This window comes from Aulonocara stuartgranti, assembly GCF_965226115.1.
Source record: "Aulonocara stuartgranti genome assembly, chromosome: 11".
NCBI lineage: Eukaryota > Metazoa > Chordata > Actinopteri > Cichliformes > Cichlidae > Aulonocara > Aulonocara stuartgranti.
In genome coordinates, this window is record NC_138947.1 from 29,624,405 (window position 1) to 29,644,247 (window position 19,843).

At 38.6% G+C, this 19,843-nt stretch overlaps 1 protein-coding gene across 2 annotated transcripts in view; it reads left to right on the forward strand.

The window, feature by feature from the left end:
* Nucleotides 1-19,561, forward strand: part of snap91a (synaptosome associated protein 91a) — a gene marked incomplete at its 3' end in the record, with an annotated part of 41,165 nt that extends 21,604 nt beyond the window's left edge. Inside the window, exons 2-10 of one of the 2 annotated variants that reach the window (XM_082551463.1) lie at nucleotides 1,801-1,943; nucleotides 4,352-4,427; nucleotides 6,595-6,697; nucleotides 7,256-7,349; nucleotides 7,764-7,875; nucleotides 8,105-8,211; nucleotides 8,305-8,346; nucleotides 18,823-18,884; nucleotides 19,534-19,561. In XM_082551463.1, coding sequence (XP_082407589.1) covers nucleotides 1,801-1,943; nucleotides 4,352-4,427; nucleotides 6,595-6,697; nucleotides 7,256-7,349; nucleotides 7,764-7,875; nucleotides 8,105-8,211; nucleotides 8,305-8,346; nucleotides 18,823-18,884; nucleotides 19,534-19,546 — 752 coding nt within the window. Of the gene's footprint in view, nucleotides 1-1,800; nucleotides 1,944-4,351; nucleotides 4,428-6,594; nucleotides 6,698-7,255; nucleotides 7,350-7,763; nucleotides 7,876-8,104; nucleotides 8,212-8,304; nucleotides 8,347-18,822; nucleotides 18,889-19,533 lie in introns of those variants that run through there. The other variant, XM_082551464.1, reaches the window with a different exon arrangement.
* Nucleotides 19,562-19,843: the final 282 nt, after the last annotated feature.

Genomic DNA, 19,843 nt, shown 5'->3' on the forward strand with positions numbered 1-19,843 from the left:
AAAGGCCCGACAGCATCTCTACCACCTCAGACGCTTGAGAGACTTCCAACTGCCCTCCAAGGTGCTCAGGAACTTTTACTCGTGCACCATAGAGAGCATCCTGGCGGGAAACATCTTAACCTGGTTCGGGAACAGCACCATGCAGGACAGACGAGCTCTACAGAGGGTTGTGCGGTCAGCTGAGCGCACCATCCGCTCCGAGCTCCCTGACCTGCACTCAATCTACAGCAGGCGGTGCTGGACCAAGGCCAGGAAGATCGTGAAGGACCTCAGCCATCCCAACAACAGACTGTTCTCTCTGTTGAGGTCAAGAAAGCGATTCCGCTCCCTGAAGACCAACACAGAGAGACTGAGGAGGAGCTTCTTCCCGCAGGCGATACGGTCTCTCAATCACACCACCACACAGTACTGACCCACACATATGGTTCTTGCACACACACTGGACTTTCTGGACTTTGTTTTTGCACAACACTGGTCACTATATTCTTCATTTCCGGTTAATACTTGTACAGCTGCTGTTATTGTGTATATATTTATTTAGATTTAGATTTCTTCATACATTCTTATATAGTTCTATATTGTGTATTTTGTTGTACAGTTATTTTATTTTCAACTTTAATTTATATATTTTATCTTATTCTTCCCAGTTAAATTTACCCTTCATTCTAAATTTGTGTTGTACAGTTATTTCATTTTTAACCTTAATTTATATTTTATTCCTTCCTAGTTAAATTTACCCTTTTTAATTTTTCATATTTATTTCATATCTTATTCATAGCCTTTCCTTTTTTGTTTTCTTTAGGTCACGAGCAGTTGTCCAAGCATTTCACTACATATCGTACTGTGTATGACTGTGTACGTGACAAATAAAATTTGAATTTGAATTTGAAATGTATTTAATTATTAACATGGATTATTGATATCGGTAATTTATGATTTAATATCGCTCAGCTACTTAACAACTCTAAAAACTTTTTTTCCTTCCTGGTGGTGCACTGACTGCCCTCCATAGGTCCACACGTCTGATTGAAAGTGCAGTTCTTGCTTCATTTTCTTCTCTGTGTCTTTCTGCTGTGGAATATTCCACTGCCTTCCTCTCCACGCTCTGCCTGCTGGTGTTAATGACTGGTTGCAGAAACGAAACAAAGCAGCAGCCAGTGTGACTCACACCATGCTCTAGTGGCATAATGTGAAGAGCTCATCTAAGTACATTTCAATATGATGGAAATCAGCAGCTTCCCAACGCAGCTCTGCTCACACAGATAAGCTCTTCTTGCTTGCACAGATGAGCCTGCTGCAGACTAAAAATGGACACTCGATTGGCAAAATAAGAGTTCACAGAGATCAATATCTAATTATAGCCCTAAAAGATGGTATTCAATGATGACAATGTGTTGTGTGGCCAAGGCAGTTTAGTTTATAAAAGTGGCAGCTCCTTAATATGATTCTGAGAACAAGACCATTTGAAAAAAGGTTGTATAAAATCTCTTTCCATTTGAAGGTGTTTTTAAATTTGAGGGAGTGCTTTGCATGCGAAACTGTTCAGTCAGTTTAAGTGACAACTGTGAGAGTGTGACTGTGAAATGTAGCAGCAGCCAGATGCAGTGTCATTGTATTTATTCAAGTGCACTCTTATTCGTCACTTCTCGCCCATCTCCCTTCTTTCAGTGTAGCAGTTTGAGTTGCCATTACCTCCTAAAATGAAAAGGCTTTCAGCACAGTCTGTACCTGTGCTGCTTTTGTCCCTTGCTAGTATCCATGAACTGACCTCTTGTTCCATCTTTCCCTTGTGCTTCTCAGACCTGATCCAGGCCACCCAAGAAACCAACGTGAACGTCCCCCAGATGGCCGACACGCTGATAGAGAGGGCTGGCAATGCCAGCTGGGTGGTGGTTTTCAAAGCCCTGATCACCACACACCACCTTATGGTGCATGGCAATGAGGTGAGATCACAATACACGCAAACTTAGTTTCCACTTTGAGTCTTTTTGTGGCCATTAATGTGGGTTTAGCCCCCCCGCAGACACAACAGAGGCCTGTAGTTGTTCAGGAATAGCCTTGTTTATGTAGGTTTGGTTTTGATCTCAGTTCATCCAGCAATATAAAGACATAACAACAGGTAAAATCTGCAGCAGTTATGTTTTTCCCTGTGAAAATGTAACCAGAAAAGATGAATCAGTAGTTTTCTTAGTTCTGCCAGCCTAGTGAACTGATATTTTCATTTTTTGTGTGTGTGAATAGTTTTAAACTTTAGGTGTGAATCTAAATATTGATCCACTCCAGAGAAAAAGATGCACAGTGCATGCAGTACTTTCTGTCAGCTCTATAAGGTGTCTATAGGCCTCAAGTGGCCAAAATAAATGGAAGTTCAAATCTCTTTAAGGGGAACTGAAAGAAAAAATGGGATTTTACAGGTTTAACACAGATGAAAGTTACAGTCAAGGGAGTAACATTGTGAAAAAAAACTGCACAGAGGCAATGAAAATCTGTTTGGCACCGTATATGTTCAGACAGACGAAAAGCTCTGTGAATATGAGGATGAATTGGCTCGGTAAATATAGTGTTTGGCTTTTTTGTGCTGTCGAGTCATCCAGATACCACTATTGTCCATTATTATTGTCATGTGTACATGTCTCTGTCAATATCGACAGCCTGCATAAAGTTTAGTTTGTGCTTTTCTTCGTATTTATATGAGGCGGTAGAGCTTGATAGGTGTTAGACTTCTACCTGCTCTTTGGACTTAATACATTTATTTACACCACCATGAGTTTGTGTATGTCTGACGCCAAAAATCATTGCTGTATTTTGTTTTGTGCTTAATTTTTATTTGTTTGTTGGAAATGTAACTATCAGTGAGAGCACCAGCATTTCTTCACCTATGGCCGTGGATGTCCCCACTCCCAACCATAAAGAAAGAGAAACAGCAAAACCCATTCATAATCCCATTCATTCAATGGCAGTTGTGCTTTAGCCGAGGGACTGGCCTGGCCCTGACCCCCTGACCCAAATGTTGTCCTGATACATGAAGAAAGCCGAAGGCTCTGATGGGGAACTCGTAGAAATAAACAGCAGATGACACAAAGCAGAGAGAGAAATACTGATACACAAATATTCTTCAGAAAAGCAAACACACTGTGGCTAATTGGGGAATAAGCCATTACTTTCTCTGCCCTAACGTTTCCTATTTATTATTATGAGGTAGGGGATTGCATTTCCCGGCATGAGCTGACAGGAAGCAGATGAGATTTAGCAACTGGAAGATAACAGCATTGACCCTTGCAGTCCCCACAGCAGATGTCAGAGGAAAGGACAAGTGTAATTGCTTTATCATGGGCCACAATGGGATGCTGTGGCACTGCACATGCATCTTTTAATAATGGATCTCAGTGTGTACATAATGTCACGAGGGGAATTTTTCCCCATGTTTTTACTCTAATCTGCCGGATGTGGATGTGAATGTGGGCACAAGACTTCTGTATGATTTAATCGTAAAGTTTGCCTTATGGAAACTAGTTGTTCTGAATAACCAGGTTAAAAAAAACAAAAACATAAAATAAGAAATAAATAAATCTAAATATCTTTTTTTTCTAGACTTGGTTAACTTCACATTTTCAGTTATTTTCATTTTGTTTGAGCTTTAACAGATATACAGTAATAAGCTCTTTCAGGCCACAATTGCTGGCCATCTGCAAGCTGCTTTACAACCCACTTCAACCCAGCTTCTCCTTTCATGGTTTCTTTGATTTGATTGATGCCTTATCTGCAGTCATTGATGCCTCCTTTGACTTTCCATGGAAGCACATAAAAAAGAGGGAGATCCAAGAGCAGATACAGCTTACTTTGTTATTTTCATCCAAAGGATTCAAACGTCTTTAAATTATTGTTTCAGGCACGGAAAAGCCCCCCAAAAACCCCAAAACCCAAACCAAACCAAAAATCTTTGTTTACTTGAGGACTAGATTATTTGTTGGGTAAAATATTGCTTTTTTTGCACATTTACAGCATTTTAGAAAGCCTTAGAAAGCCTTTCTGAGCAGATTTCTCTTTATTACATGAAACTTTATTTCCCAGCCCTCTCCTTGATATTCACACCCTCCCACTCATAAAGCTGCAGCACTGCTCCTTCAATGCTGATTTTCTGTTCAAGAAAATCAAAAAAGTATAGAGTCACACCTTTTATGTCTATTCTCAGAGGGCCTTACTGCATCTGTACCGAACAGCTCCTTAGAGATTCAACCATCTGTTTAAAAATGATAATCAGCTATAGAATTAACAGTGAATATGCCATGTGTTCATTACTGAAGTCTCTTAGGATGATTCGCTAACCTTGTGTGTGCATATTTTCCTGCAGAGATTCCTCCAGTTCCTGGCATCTAGAAACACCTTGTTCAACCTCAGCAACTTCCTGGACAGAACTGGCTCCCATGGTGCGTGGCGTTCCCTTCCCTCTGTCCAGTTTCTGACACACCTGCCCATGTTCCCTAACTTTAAGTAATCCTGGATCCCACCACTAATTGATTCAACCCATTTCTGCATCTCTATTAGCTCAGTTTAGGATGTTTGAAGATACAAAAGCAGAACAAACTTGAATTTTAAAAGCAAGCAGCAGCAACACTTCCAGTAACCCCCGTTCCTTTCAGTCAATTTTGTTCCAGTCACGTTATTTCTGTCTTTTTGTGATGAATTGTAGGTCCAAAAGCTGTTCTTATGAGCTTTTTGCCTGCTAGTTGAACTACATAATGTGGAAAGCCATTTTTAAGACTATTTAAAATCTAAATTAGTTTAATAGGAGGATTATGTAATCTGGGTTTACTGAGGTAAGCACTGTTATGGTGATTCTACACTGACAAAATCCCCATTAAATTTATCCCTTTAAAAGTGGTTTAGGAAGGTTAAGTCAGAAGCTCTGTACTACTCTTTTGGTTGGCTGTCTTTACTTCAAAGTCAAAGTCAAAGTCAACTTTATTGTCAATTCTGCCACATGTACAGGACATACAGAGAATAGAAACTACGTTACTCTCAATCCCTAGATAAAATAGCAAATGAACATTTAAATATAAGAGTGATTAAAAAATGCAGGTAAAATAATTAAAAAGTAAAAATTTAAATAAATACAATACAATTTTACATATAACAAGAAAGCTATACAATATACAATATAATGGGTAAATGACATTGGGTGTAAACCAGGCAGAGTAGTGCAAATAGGCAAATAGTGCAAATGGAGATCTAGTAATATACGGTTAGAGATAGTATAACAACAAAGTCTTATGAGGTAATGGCAGTCCAATGCTCCACAAAGTGACTGGTAACTGGTGCAGGCCAGTGAGTGAGTCAGAGTGTGTGTGTGTGTGTGTGACAGAGTTCAGTGAGACCGTGGAGGAGAGAGGGGAGAGGGGGCAGAATCGGGAGGGAGTTACTTGTAATCAAAATGAGACTAGCTTTCATACTTTTAGTCCTTAACAGAGTACAGCTCATCAGCTGCTGACACTAGCTCATATTCTTTGTAGTACAAATACAAAGTTTAGCTTTAGATTGCGATAACTCTATATAAAGCTAAAGCTAAGTGCTAAGTTTAGCGTAGCATAACTAACGGCACAAGCTTTGTAAAACTAAAACTGGTCATTTGTACACATTTTGTATCATTTTGTTTGTTATTAGAGACGAAATATAATTACATAAGAGATAAAAACTTACATGCATCCAATTTCTATAAAACCATAAAAAAATACAAATATTCAACTTAATTCACATTAAGAGGAAATGGAAAAGTAAATGAACTGATTAAAAAAAAACGCAAAGTGAAACAAAACAGAACAATTTCAAACCAAAAAGTTTTTCCATGTCATGATTTACACAATATAGGCCCACAGCTTCTCCAGCACACACCCTGCTCCTTGAAATATTTAAGTGCTGGGGTTATGGAGCTAGGTATGCCCCACTTAGATCTTAAATGCCCTTTTAATGTTAGAGCTAATTTTAAGACTTGTTTAACTCTGTATATTGAAATAAGCATTATTTATAGGCCAAGGGCAGACTTAACTTTCCCTGGATCATCTTTATTAAACATTAAATCTGTGACTTGGCTAACCAGGCCACAGTCAGAAGCTTTTATTTAAGTATTTTCCATAGAAGCCTATGTGAGGCCTACCACCTGTCATTAGTTTTAACAAGATACCTCCGCCCTATTATGAGTAGATTTGGAATCATAAGCCCCTTAAGAGATCAGTTGTCCTTCTTTTTGAAACACATATAACACATATATATGTGTTTGAAACACATATATATGTTAAATAATGTTGTAATTGCTCAATTTTACAGTCATGCTAACTTTCCCTCGCTGTTTACAGCCATTATGCTAGCCTAAGCTAAAATCTCTTAGCTTCACTTTTATAATTTGCATACAGACATGTAGGTTGAATGAAGATTGAAGCGACAGGCATTTAGCTGATTCTAGCATAACTGGAAGTGTGTGGAAAAAGCTAGTCTGACTTTGGTGTCATTTTTGATATATACAACCTTTCAACACTTTGCTAATGTCTTTCTTGCACTGGGAGCTGTGCATGTGGATGCTTATGCGTATTTTGTCCTCAGGCCTCGACATGTCCACATTTATCAGACGCTACAGCCGCTATCTCAACGAGAAGGCCTTCTCCTACAGACAGATGTCTTTTGACTTTGGCCGTGTCAAGAAAGGGTGCAGTATCTATTTCTCAAATGGCCTTGCTGCATGATTAATTCAGCTCTGTTATTGATTTTTCATCTTTTAACATGCTTTTCCTACCCAAGATCAGAAATATACACTTTATGCAAGTCGGTGTCCATATCAGTCAGAATAGCACATATCCCAAAGCCACAAAGGTCATGTTTATGAGTAGGATTGGCTCCATCACCTCCAGCCTGGCACTGAACCACGTGCATTGCTTTACTGGCATGTAGAGATGAATACAGAGAGGGGTAACACTCATGCTTATGGATGGGACTGCTCTATTTAGCTGGCAGTCACAAGGTCCCTCTAGCTAGATAAACTGGCACTGAGAAATAGACTTCAGAATAAAGACAAAATACAGATGAGACACAGTGGCGGATACTTGTGTGTGACAGGTTCAGAGGCTGGATTCATTTCAGTGGTTAGTAGACCATGTCTTCCCCAATAATCAAGGGAGTGGGGTTTGTTCATAGTAGCTTTTTCCCCAGGCTCTGTTTTACAGAGCTGCTGCTTAAACCTCACAATTTCCATTTCTTTCTGTCTCAGAGCTGAGGGTGTGATGAGGACCATGTCAGTAGAGAAGCTGCTGAAAGGAATGCCTACTCTGCAGAGCCAGATCGACGCACTGCTGGAATTTGATGTGAGTGACACTCGCTAATAGGCGACAATGTCACACTGCAAGGCATCCTGACATTGCCCTAGAGATACTGAACAGCTGTAACAAAACTGTGTACTGTAGCAGCATCTATGAAGAAGTGATACATGATATCAGGCCACATTGTTTGGAGTCATAGTTTAGCTTTACGTCTAACATTAGAAGGGTAAAGACCTACAAGATGACAACATGACCGCTACAAAACTGAACGTGGAGGTACATCCACTCGTACGGAACGAGTAAACCTGACTGTGTGCTGGGTAACTTGCCAGACCATTTTGAAGAAGGATATTAAACTTTTCTCAAGTATACATACTAATTTGACTATGTTAAATGAAGACGCTGATCATAGGAAACATTTTACGAAGATTTTGACTTCAGCTATATTTGTCCCCTCAGGTGCATCCAAAGGATCTCAACAATGGAGTGATAAATGCCTGCTTTCTCCTGCTCTTCAAAGATCTGATCAAGTTATATGCCTGCTATAATGACGGCATCATCAACCTGTTAGGTAAAGAGTCACCACTGAACTTTACCTTTATGAGTCGGTATTTACACCACTGTCTTGATGGGTGAGCAGATGGATTTCATTTCTAACACTACTCCTGAAAGAAAAAACGGGTGGCAAATACTTTTTGTCTGTGGAAACGGTTGGATATGTATACCGCAGAGTAATAGGAAAAGCTTTGGGTGAAATTCAGGGGGATAGGGTGTCACATTTCAACCTCTTTTCTTTCTAGAAAAATTTTTTCAAATGAAGAGAAGCCAGTGTAAAGATGGGCTTGAGATCTACAAGCGGTTCCTGACAAGAATGACTCGAGTTTCCGAATTCTTCAAAATTGCTGAGGTAACCTTCTGAGCAGCAGGTGTCACTGATTGGCTGGGAGCTGAAGTACATTCTGGCAGTTGTTGTCTTACCTCTTGTTGTTTTCTTTTAAAGGAAGTGGGAATAGACAAAAATGACATACCTGAGCTTACTAAGGTAAGACTGTCAAATTTGGGTTTTGGGCCATTTTGGGAGATATAATATTCTTTTAGACTACAAGCTAACAGACTAACTAACAGTGGTGTGGTCTTTCTAACCATATTGCATGTAATATGAATGTCTAAAGCTACTATTTGTTTTTTCTGCTGTGTCCACCACAACTGCTCCCACTTGACAATGATCAGAAATTCACAAACAGGAACCACACAACCGCCACACAACCAATAAGCTGTGTTCATTTGTTGATTGACGGTCCCCGTGGCTTCCCTTCTCTTTTTACTTTCAGAGATGCAGATCGATCATTCAGGCTGAGAGTGTGAGTAGTTAGCAGTGCACAGAGCTAGCTTTGGGAGCAAGCAGGTTAGGGAAAGTAGTCATTTAAACTCTCGTTGAGTGCACTGAATTGAAGCACACTGCACAGTGAGTGCAGACCCAGCAGACATACACCAGGCGCTCTGACAAAGTGGGATGATGTGACTAGCCAGCTGGATGAAACCTAGGACATGCTGAGCAATGCTGCTGATCAGGTGGCTGATTTTAGCATAGCTAGCTTTCGTTCAACAACTGTATAAAACAGCAGATTGTTATCCTCAGAATGTGCTGCAGTTTCCATGACAGCTATAGGGTCACATGATTAATTTTTCCTAATCTGATTCCTGATTTATTTATAATAAGCAATCCCCAGGATGAGAAACCTAATTTTCCAGCTGTTTCCTGAATCAGTTGCAGTTATTAAAGCTCTGTTCTGCTGTGGAAACTCTGTGGCTAAGGTTGTTCCTTTCAGACATGGCAGCCTTGCATGAAAAGTGTGCTGTAGTGCTGTCTGAAGCTTGTTAGGTCATTGCTGAGCAAGTTGCAAAAAAACATTTGAACTGAAACAGAACACCTTTTTCTGGAGATACAGGTTGGATGGCTGTGAAATATATCAGCTCACATAAGAGTTAAAAGAAGTTAGCTGTGTTAGCTTTAACCTTCTGTTTCTGCATTTCAGGTACTGTCTGTTTACATAAAGTTAGCTGAGAATTTCAAAACCAGTGTCATGTCTGTGTGCTAAAAATGAGGCGTTTCTTATGTGCGTCTTCTCATTCCTAGAAACATGGAATTAAATTAGTTTTACTATTTTTAATAAAGACAAAAAAGAGCAGGTTATGTTTTTTCTGGTGAAATATTTAATGGATAGACTAAGCTAAATAAGAACTTCCTAGCACTAGCTTCATATTTATCTAAACCTGAAACATCTTACACATGTCAATCATCAAAAAAAAAACTTCTTCATTAAATGTTTCAATGTTGTATTTTCCTCAGGTTTTTCCCTATTAATCTGTACACTATGTTACATTCTTCTATTGTCCCTCAATTAAAATATAGTCAGTTATTTCTTTTATTTTATTTAATAGAAAAAAAGTGTTATTGTACTCATAAATATACATCGATTTGTGTGTAATTAGTAGAGCTGGGCGATATGAGATTTTTTCATATCACGATATGTTTTTTTCATTTCAGGCGATAACGATATCTATCACGATATCAGCCAAATAACTATATTTGTAAGATTTAAATGTGCCGTTGCTCACAAGTGAAATGTGAAATAATCAGCAGCTTGCTTTTATTTAAATATTTATTTCCCATAATAGGTTCAACAGGGTAGATGTGCTTAAGGAACATGAGACTTTTTCAGATAAAGGCAAATATTGCAAACTACACAAAAGGCAGCCGCTAAAGCGTTTAAGTTTCAAAATAGAACAAACGAAACAGACGACTAAATTGTCAATTCCACTTAGAAACAAAATATTAATTCTAAAAATAAATCTTAGTTTGTTTTACAGAAGAACAGACAAAACTGACTAACTTTTGTCAATATCAAATAAACTGAGAACTAAAAGGAAATTCTCAATCTCTCCTTGTTGTATAGCTTAGCTTTTCAAACAGTTTTAACAGTTACTTTAGTCTGACAAAAGCCGAATGACGAATTAGCGCTTCCAGTCAGAGACTGAGGCTACGTCCACACGTACACGGGTATTTTTGAAAACAGAGATTTTCCGTTTTCGTTTTAAAAAATAATCCCGTTCACACGTAAAGGCAGAAATGAAGGAAAACGCTGCCATGAACATGCCAAAGCAGCAGGTGGAGCTAGATTCCTAACCGTGCAGAAATGTTGGCCAATCAGAAGTCTAGAAGCCACGGTGGGAAAAAGTAAACAAAGCTGGGGCATAGAAGCAGAACCGAGTCGTATGTGTGGACGGACAGTAACTGTGTGTATATGTAAGCATTTAAACACTGCAGAGAGTAGAATTAACAGTAACAGTATTGTAGAAATTCATTTCACCGAAACAATAACGTGGCGCACAGTGTGACGCATGCACCAGTTTATTGTATTTCCAGACTTGCTTTCGGCACAATTTACAGTGCACGCTACTCTGTTTTTTGTCAGACTTGAAATAGCCGAAATACCTTCAAACTACGGAACTTCTATGGCTCTTCCGTTCGACAATCTCTCCGGCATTGGAACCATCATCTGTTTTCTCTTCGGTCACGCTCGGTTGATTTTTCTAGTCGGCACACTCATTTCCTCCATTACGCGCTGGCTCCATTACCCGCTGGCTGCTTCCCAAACAAACACACGTGCGGCTTGGCACTTGTGCTGTACGTAACAAGTCACGCGACGTGACGCTGCGGCTGTGATTGGTTCGGCTCTGCGCTACTTAATTTGGATTGGCTGACCTTTTTTTTTTTATTTAAGAGGACAAGAGCGGCGAGGTCTATCGCGATAGTTTAATTTCTCTATCGAGTAAAAGTTATATCGCGATACATATCGTTATCGTTCTATCGCCCAGCTCTAGTAATTAGGTCACAAACTTATAATTAACTCAGGTAAAATACAAAGGAGTGTGCGTCAGTCTGTGCGAGCTGCCATGGTGTCCAGCCATATTAAAAATACAGTGGCCGAGATGGACATCGTTGTTCCGCCAAGTCATGTTTTATTTATTTGGCCACATATATTGTACAGCAGAGGTGTAGAATAAGAGAACTCGTAGGTGTTCATTTAAAGGAAAGAGATGACATGACCGGCATCTGGATAAAATGTGATTCTCTTCAACCTTCAAACCTTGGAACACATGGAAATGTGCATAAACATATTTTTTTCCCTGATATTGTTGCAAGTACTGATTGTCGGCAGATTAGAGTTTTAACCCTCCTGTCTCTGGACAGCTGACAAGAGCTGGCTAAAAAACAACAACAGTTGGTTATAATTTAACATTGTGCCAACTAATGTTAGGCTTGAGTGTCTTAAAAATCACACTTTCCCTCTAATAAACAGTTTGATTGCATTTGCACATCATATGAGATATATATTTTTTTTTTTTTGCTAAGTGTCCAAGTCCAACAATATTAGATCCACTCGAAATAAAATTTTACTAATGTCGGCTAACAGCAGCTGGCAGCAGCTGAGAGAAACTAACACCATCTTACTGACTCATCGACTCCTATCACTAACATGGCAGCTAACAGCAGCTAACAGTGGCTAACAGCAGTGTTCACCAACAGAAAAGTTCAAGATATCCTCAACAACTCACCCCAGTATTGCTGCCATCAGTCAGAATTGAGCTTCTCTGTCTCATCGACTCACATCAGACCCCTTTCACAAAGTTTTATGGCTTCCTCCAGAGCAAATAAATGTAGAGACGTAGACTCATTTTGCCAGCTGAGGTAAACAGCCGAGTGACAGCATACACTTGCTACAGATGATTGACGGCTAGAGTTGTTTTACCTATAGCGGCCACAGTAGGAAGTTTTAGGAACTTAAATTGGGAAGGGTAAGAAAACAGAATTCAGTTGACTGCAATCTGCAATCTACTGGCCTCTAGTGGTAAATTTTACACAATAACTTATGAAGGAAGTTTGGGAAGCATATAAACATGGCGTTCTAGCAACATCTGGCCCCAACATGGCATGCTGATGTTCTGCTTATAGAGAAATTCTTTATTCTTTGCTTCCTTTGGGTTGGATTTCTTGACTTTTCTGACAATGCCATTCAGATGGTGGCCATATTGTAATATGAGGAAAATTTGATACAGAGTTAAGAGTCCAGAGACTGACTGTTTATGACTGTTTCTGAGCAGGAGAAAAGAAAACTAAACAAATCTCTTTCTGTTATTTTGATAAAACAAGCTATAAATATTAAATGGTACTAGATCAGCTATCCAAACTGCCACAGTTTCCTTTACCAGCTACTGTTAAAAACTATCAGCAATAAATTGTCATAACAGCATCACTGATCATTACAGACTAACCTACAGACAGTAAATTCTCTCAGAATATTGTGATAAAATGCAGTTGATGAGTGCAGGAGAAAAAACTATCAGTCTTACAGAGCCTTGAAACCTTTATTTCAGTATCTAATACAGATTTCTATTCTCATCCCTTCTAGGAGGATTTACATCAGCACAAACAAGACAGAATAATTTTAGCATTGACTAACTTGCTGTGTTGTTATGTCATCACTCATGCACACTTTGTGTTGTTTTGTTGTTGTTGTTTTTGTTAGAGCAACAAGTAGATGTAGAAATTATCCTTCCAGTGATGGCAGTGTCAGCCATACGTTCATACGTTATCCTGGAAGCTTTTTGCTATCACAGAGATTTGGGTCAGAAGCTTTTCGTATTGGCTTCCTAAAACGAGAGCCATTATTGCATTTGTCTAAGCTTTGCAATAATGGAGTTAAACAGTTAAAACGTCCTCTGTACAGAGAACAGTTTGTACTGAGTAGTGAGGACAGACACTTTAAAGTCCCAGGGTGATAATGATCTATCTATTCCTCTCAGTGTCAAGACAAAATTATCTGCCTTGTAAGTCTTCAGTTTTAAAAGGGAGCTATAAATAAACAGACCCAGAAAACTGTGCAGAGAATTAAATAAAGTGTTATAGGAAGAACAAAAACCTTTTCTGAGATTCTTAAGAATTTTTCTAAATATCATACTATCCTTTTTACTGCACATCATTAGGTGATCATGTTGAGTTTAGCTTGATTGAGCATGCAGCTCCGCATCGTGGCTGTTATTAGCATGAAGATGCTTCTGTATCTGCTCTATTCTGAATGTGGTGTCCCGGTGCTTGTGTAACAGTTATTGTTTATTGTCCATTTTAGTATGTATAATGCTATGAAAGCCTCCCCTTATTTCTTTATCATTTACTTCCAAGAACCCAGTGATTTTTCTTTAGACATTGGCTGCTTTTTTTACTCATTTTCAGTTCAGTCTTTGTACAGGATTTTTTTTTTGTTTTAGTTATGTTTTGTTTTTTGTTTAGGCACTTAATACTGCTCCTTGAATCATTCAAGTATATAAAAAAAACCAACTTAAGGCATTGAATAGTGATGTGTCCTCAGAAAGAAACAGTTTTCCATGATATATTTAGGCATTTTGTTACTAGCAGCTTTTACTAAAACAAAGTTTGTTCTTTAGTTGTATGAAAGCAACATAGTTTGACCAGCATAAGCATTCCTATTTTTACACCAACAAGCTGATTCCCAAAGAGCTATTAGCCAAGAACTTTATATATTATGATATTTTGATACCCTCAGACTTTAATTCACTATGTAATAGCAATGGGAAAGCATCTGATTGTCAACAGCTTCACTTTTCAGTGTGACAGTGATCCCAAACCTATGGAACGCCAGGACTGCCATAATGAATTAATTAAATACACCATTAAATAATTAATTAAATGTGGCAATAATTAATTAAAATTGGAATTAATTAATTAAATAAATAGTTATGACACATGTAATTAATTAATTATTGACACATTTAATTAATTATTTATGTATTTCACATTTTAATTAATTATTGACACATTTAATTAATTAATTATTGACACATTTAATTAATTATTTATGTATTTCACATTTTAATTAATTATTGACACATTTAATTAATTATTTAATGATATATTTATTTATTTCATTTTGGCAGTCCTGACGCCTGGCTCTCATCATGAAATAATTTTATCTGTCAGCCTCACCCATCAAACTCAGGGGGCGGGGTTAACGCTGATCGAGTCAAAACCATTGCTTTGGCCTGGTGGCCATTGTTTCTAGCACACAACAACCGGCATGTGGAAGCTAACAGAACTGAGCTTTGAAAAACCCTGTTTGTGTGTTACCAAATACCGTTTTAATATTTTTTTAGCCGAGAATGTAGTGGTTTAATCTTCATGTGTCTGGTCAGTTTGTCAAGATACAGCCTCTTTGCAAAAGTGTTTCGATGATTTCGGAGATGTCTGCCCAGTCTCACGGCAAAGCGTGGGATAGACCCGCTCGCCTCGCAAGCAATCCCACCGACAAAGCGCAGGCCCCGGTACACAGCTGTAGTAACCCCCGCTGACTTCTTTTACTGAGGTTATATTTATCGATGTTTTATTTCCTGATGTTCTTATGTGTCCTACGTGTTTCAGTCGCCAATTCTGAATTATAACTAACATTAAAAACATGTTTAAGGAGGAGAGAGAGCAAATAAATCTGTTTAACATCTGATCTTTGGGTTTTTGTTCAGTAATCAGCGTGACCTGTGTATAAACACATAAAAGAGATAACGTTGGTGTTTCCGTCATGTAGTAACTGCTGGCTTTAACTGTACAAAGGTTGTTCGACACTATGAAACACATACAGACTTCATGATGTTCGGCTAATATTTTTATTGTGAATATTAATCATGCTGACCTCGCTCTGTACACCACGCAGCGAGGTCAGCATATCCACGATATCCTCAGCTCCATGAGTTAACACAAAGTTTCCCAGCTGACTATCTAACTGCCAACTATTCCAGAGACGTGAAAATATACAGCATAAAGAAAAGTGTAAGAGACTCAGCAGCAGATTAGAATAACAGTTATACATTTAATAAATCACCAAATGAATCCAAGAAACGAGCAAACCTGTTCCGACAATTTGAATTTGTATCCCCTCAGCTGCAGACTCGCTGCTGTTTAAATGTTTGAAAAGGAAGATTAGATATAAAAAACGTCAAACATAGACTCAGTCTGCCTTCACATTTGATATGAGGCCAGCACGTATAGTGGCCTCAGCAGGCTATTACTGAAATACACGTGCTATATCATAAACTATGATATAAACAGGGAGGTCCTATTAACATGTTTAGTTTTAAAGGACACCTTCCTGCCTTTAGTCTCATTCATGAGCAGTATTAGTTTTCTTCTAACATCCAGAAGTCTGCACAATGTGTTTCATAGTTTGTAACAAGCCTTTGACAGGTAAACATAACATGACCGAAAAAGCAAAAAAAAAGGAAAAAAAAAAAGAGAGAGAGTGTTGACATAAGAAGAGAAAATTCTCTCAATTATGGAGACAGACAAATGGTTCATTTATGTTTGATGTGTGTTTATTCCTCCCTAAATATCGTCGGTGAAGTTCGCCATGCATGTCAGATTTTCCTGCGCATTTTTATACCTCTGCCAACAGAGAGAGAAAAAAAATCACATTCTAACAGACAGCTGGTGCTTAGAATACAGTTGAATAACTATTAAAAAACAGATGATATTTAGATGATAGTTCAGTCTAACACATGTGCCAGTGAACCATTAAACGTCTGTGAAACTATGCAGTTATGAAACGTAACTTTAACCTCAGCCAAACCGATTTGCTCAGTTGTAAATAAAACAGCGAAGTAAACGTGACCCGACAGACAGAACCTGAGTGAATGAAGTCCAGCGTTTAACCACTGAGAGCTAAAACTCAGCTGAGGTTTGAAAGCTGTGTGCCGGTGATTGGACATCAGCCGCTGATAAGGAAACGAGCTCCAGCAGCTCTGCGCTCGGGGAAAACACTATATTTACTTATCTTGTGCAGAAAAATGCGCTGACATTGCGTTATATCGAGCACCGGCTGCCCAGTTAAACTGTGACTATCACCAGGTAACTAGGCGTGTTTCTTGAATTAGCAGCAGGTGTTAAACAGCTGACAGATGAGGAGGAGGATGCATGCAGGTAAACTGAGGGTCTGCTGAGCTGATCGCTGGTTTCGTGAGAAAAATGTCAGCTCGTTCTTTATGTTACAGAAGCACAGAGACACAAGACCAGGCGGAAAGAGACGATCGTTCGGTGAAAATGAGAATCTGCGAATGCAACATGTGGAACACGGAGAGTGGAATATGTAAACAAACCGGTTAACGTAACCCCCTCGGTGCGCTCTGCATGCTAACTGTTAGCAGAGCTAGTGAAATCTCTGAAAACATCTGAGCACTTTTGCAAACATGTTCTATGTTGACAACCTGACCAGACATACGTCGCGACATTCGCGGCTAAAACACTGTTAAAAGTGTAGCTGGTGACAGAAAAACGGGGTATTTTAAAACTACACCACCACCATTGCTGCTTGTGATTTGATCTGCATTCTGGGATACCTGGCTGCCCCAAGTCTACACAAGCAATCGATTATCTAGGATCGACCTGTTTTGACTTACTTTGCACGGCAACCAATCAAATGTTAGAGAAGCTGCATGGGCAGCGTTAACCCCGCCCCCTGAGTTTGATGGGTGAGGCTGACAGATAAAATTATTTCATGATGAGAGCCAGGCGCCAGGACTGCCAAAATGAAATAAATAAATATATCATTAAATAATTAATTAAATGTGTCAATAATTAATTAAATGTGTCAATAATTAATTAAAATGTGAAATACATAAATAATTAATTAAATGTGTCAATAATTAATTAATTACATGTGTCAATAATTAATTAAAATGTGAAATACATAAATAATTAATTAAATGTGTCAATAATTAATTATTTACATGTGTCATAACTATTTATTTAATTAATTAATTCCAATTTTAATTAATTATTGCCACATTTAATTAATTATTTAATGGTGTATTTAATTAATTCATTATGGCAGTCCTGGCGTTCCATACAAACCCACACTGCCAATGCAGTAAAACCATACCTGAAAAACAAATAATAAAACACTATCAATCATGGATTGGTCTCCTCAGATTTAGGACCTCAGCATTACTGAAGCAGCGTCAGATCATCTTGAAAGAGAACAGAACAATGAATGAGTGCTTAGATTCCATTAAAGTTGAGAACTTCCTCCAACTCCCAGCTCCCCATTGAATTCAGAGTCCACTTCAAGATTCTGGTACTGACTTATAGAGCTCCTCATGGACAAGCTCCTGCCTACATCATTGAACTTCTACAGCCCTATGTCCCTAGCAGGTCTCGTAGGTCAAGTAATCAGGGTCTACTTGTCATTCATCATACAAGCCTGAGAACTAAGGGAGACAGAGCTTTTGCCACTTTTGCTCCCAGACTGTGGAACTCTCTCCCACTGAGCTTAAGATCTCTGGACTCAGTAGCTTCTTGAAAAAACCCAACTAAAACACATTGTTTTAAAATTGCATTTTGTTAACTGTTGTCTGTTTTGTTTTATACTTTGTTATTCTTGTGTGAAGCACTTTGTGATCTTTTATCTAGAAAGGTGCTATATAAATGAAGTTTTAATAAAGTTTACTTACTTACAAAAGGCAGCCAACATCCAAAGAACAGCTTTGAATACGCTTCAAGAAACCTGGAGAACGATTGTGGAAGAAGGCATGCCTAAATCTGTGTCCACTGTGTGACAGAAGGTCAATTAAAATACTGTATATCAAAAACCAAAGATCAATTTACAATATTGTGAGGGTTAAAAAAGAAAAGAAAATGGATGTAAAGACCCAACAGACAACCAGCACAGAGCAGAGCTGTCTATTTGTGCCTGAATATATTTTATACATTATAAAAAATATATTTTGGATAGCAGCAGTTTCACATTTGTTATTTTTCCTGGTTTGCATGTTTTTATCGTAAGAAATTTCCATTTCTAAAAAAGCAAACAAAAGACAAAACAAAAAGGAGAAGAAGCTAGCACTCCAAAAGAGCATGTTTCTTTTATGGATTTAATTAAGTGCTGGACGAAGGAGCCAGTCAGGATATTTTGCAGCCCTAATGTGTTAAAACTCAAGTCACAGTTAAGGCAATGTGCCAGCCTAAGGTTCACTTTGGAGCGGTGCATTCAGAGATGTAGTAAAATGAAAATAGAGTGAGGTGTTCCAAGAGTCAGTGCTGCTGAGTCAATGTTGATTAGATTAGACAGAGAAAATAAAACTGAGCAGGGAGGACAATTATCAGAGCATCATGCAGGAATACGAGAAGGCAGAACAGCCATCAGGATATTAGCCAGTCTGCAGCCTATCAGCGTATTAGAAAAAAGGCACTTAAGTAATCTCCTCAGCTGCTGTCCTTCTATTTCATAGCCACCACGAAGAAGCCCTTGTTAAAGAGGCATTCGCACAATCCAAATGTGATCTATAAATTACCCTGTGCACCCTGGTCTGCTCTTATGCCTTTCTGTCTAACTGTACTCAACATGCTGTCTGTGTTTGAGTAATTAGCAGCCCCTCTCTGTGTATTTGTCTGCAGGCCCCCGAAAGCCTTCTGGCGTCTCTGGAGACCCACCTCAACACTTTGGAGGGGAAGAAACCGTAAGTAGATCGAACAAAACACCAATTTAGTGGGTTTTTTAACGCTTAACATCAACGTTTTTGCAGGGGTTTTGCTCATCTGTAGTAAAACTCACTAATACTTCTCCAACTTGTCATTTCTTCTTATCTTTACACAATTCAGAGAGGATAAGTAAGTAATCTCTGTCCATAAGAGTAGGACTTGTAAATGTTATTTCACCACCACCATTGTTTTCCCTTATTCATCAGTGTTTTGCCTTATTCAGGTTATACATTATTTTTATATTATTACTCAGTGATTGAATAGACACAGCGTCTGAATATCCTGCATCTTTCAGAATCATCATTTCATCATCAAATCATTTGGAGTGATGACAGGCCTTGCCTTTTCGCACATGTCATCACTAACCTAACACCTTTGTATCATCCTACTGTAGAGTCAGCCCCAACTTTTACAAAGCTTCAGTCACATGTCAGTCATTACTTTCTATGTGTAATGTCAAAATAAAAAAGCTTTGTTCAAGTGGCGCTGGGGCCAAGAAGTTGTAACTCATCAATGCAGCATATATCCATTAATTGAAGATGCTTGCTTAATGGATTTGCTTTGAAATGCTTCCTGCCTGAAAACGACAAAGGGATATTTAAGCCGTCACTTTGCCTCCTGTCTCAGTAGCAGCCATTAGCTTCCATTGTGTACAGCGTTAAACTCGTTAACTCATGTGCTGTTGTTGTTCTTGCAGGTCGCCCACAAAGGTAAGCTATGCTTCATGATAATCACAATGTAGCTATGATAACAGGACTCTGTATTTATGTGTGACAACTTTCAGAGTCAAAATACAGTTGAGAACTTGAATCAAGGGCTTCACCCTTACTAGTTTTTACTTTAGATGGGTAGTGATTTATTGTTATTCATCTGTTTAGAAAGCTCGTGAATCACATTAGCTTACATGAATATATTGGTCATCATCTAACGGGGGTTG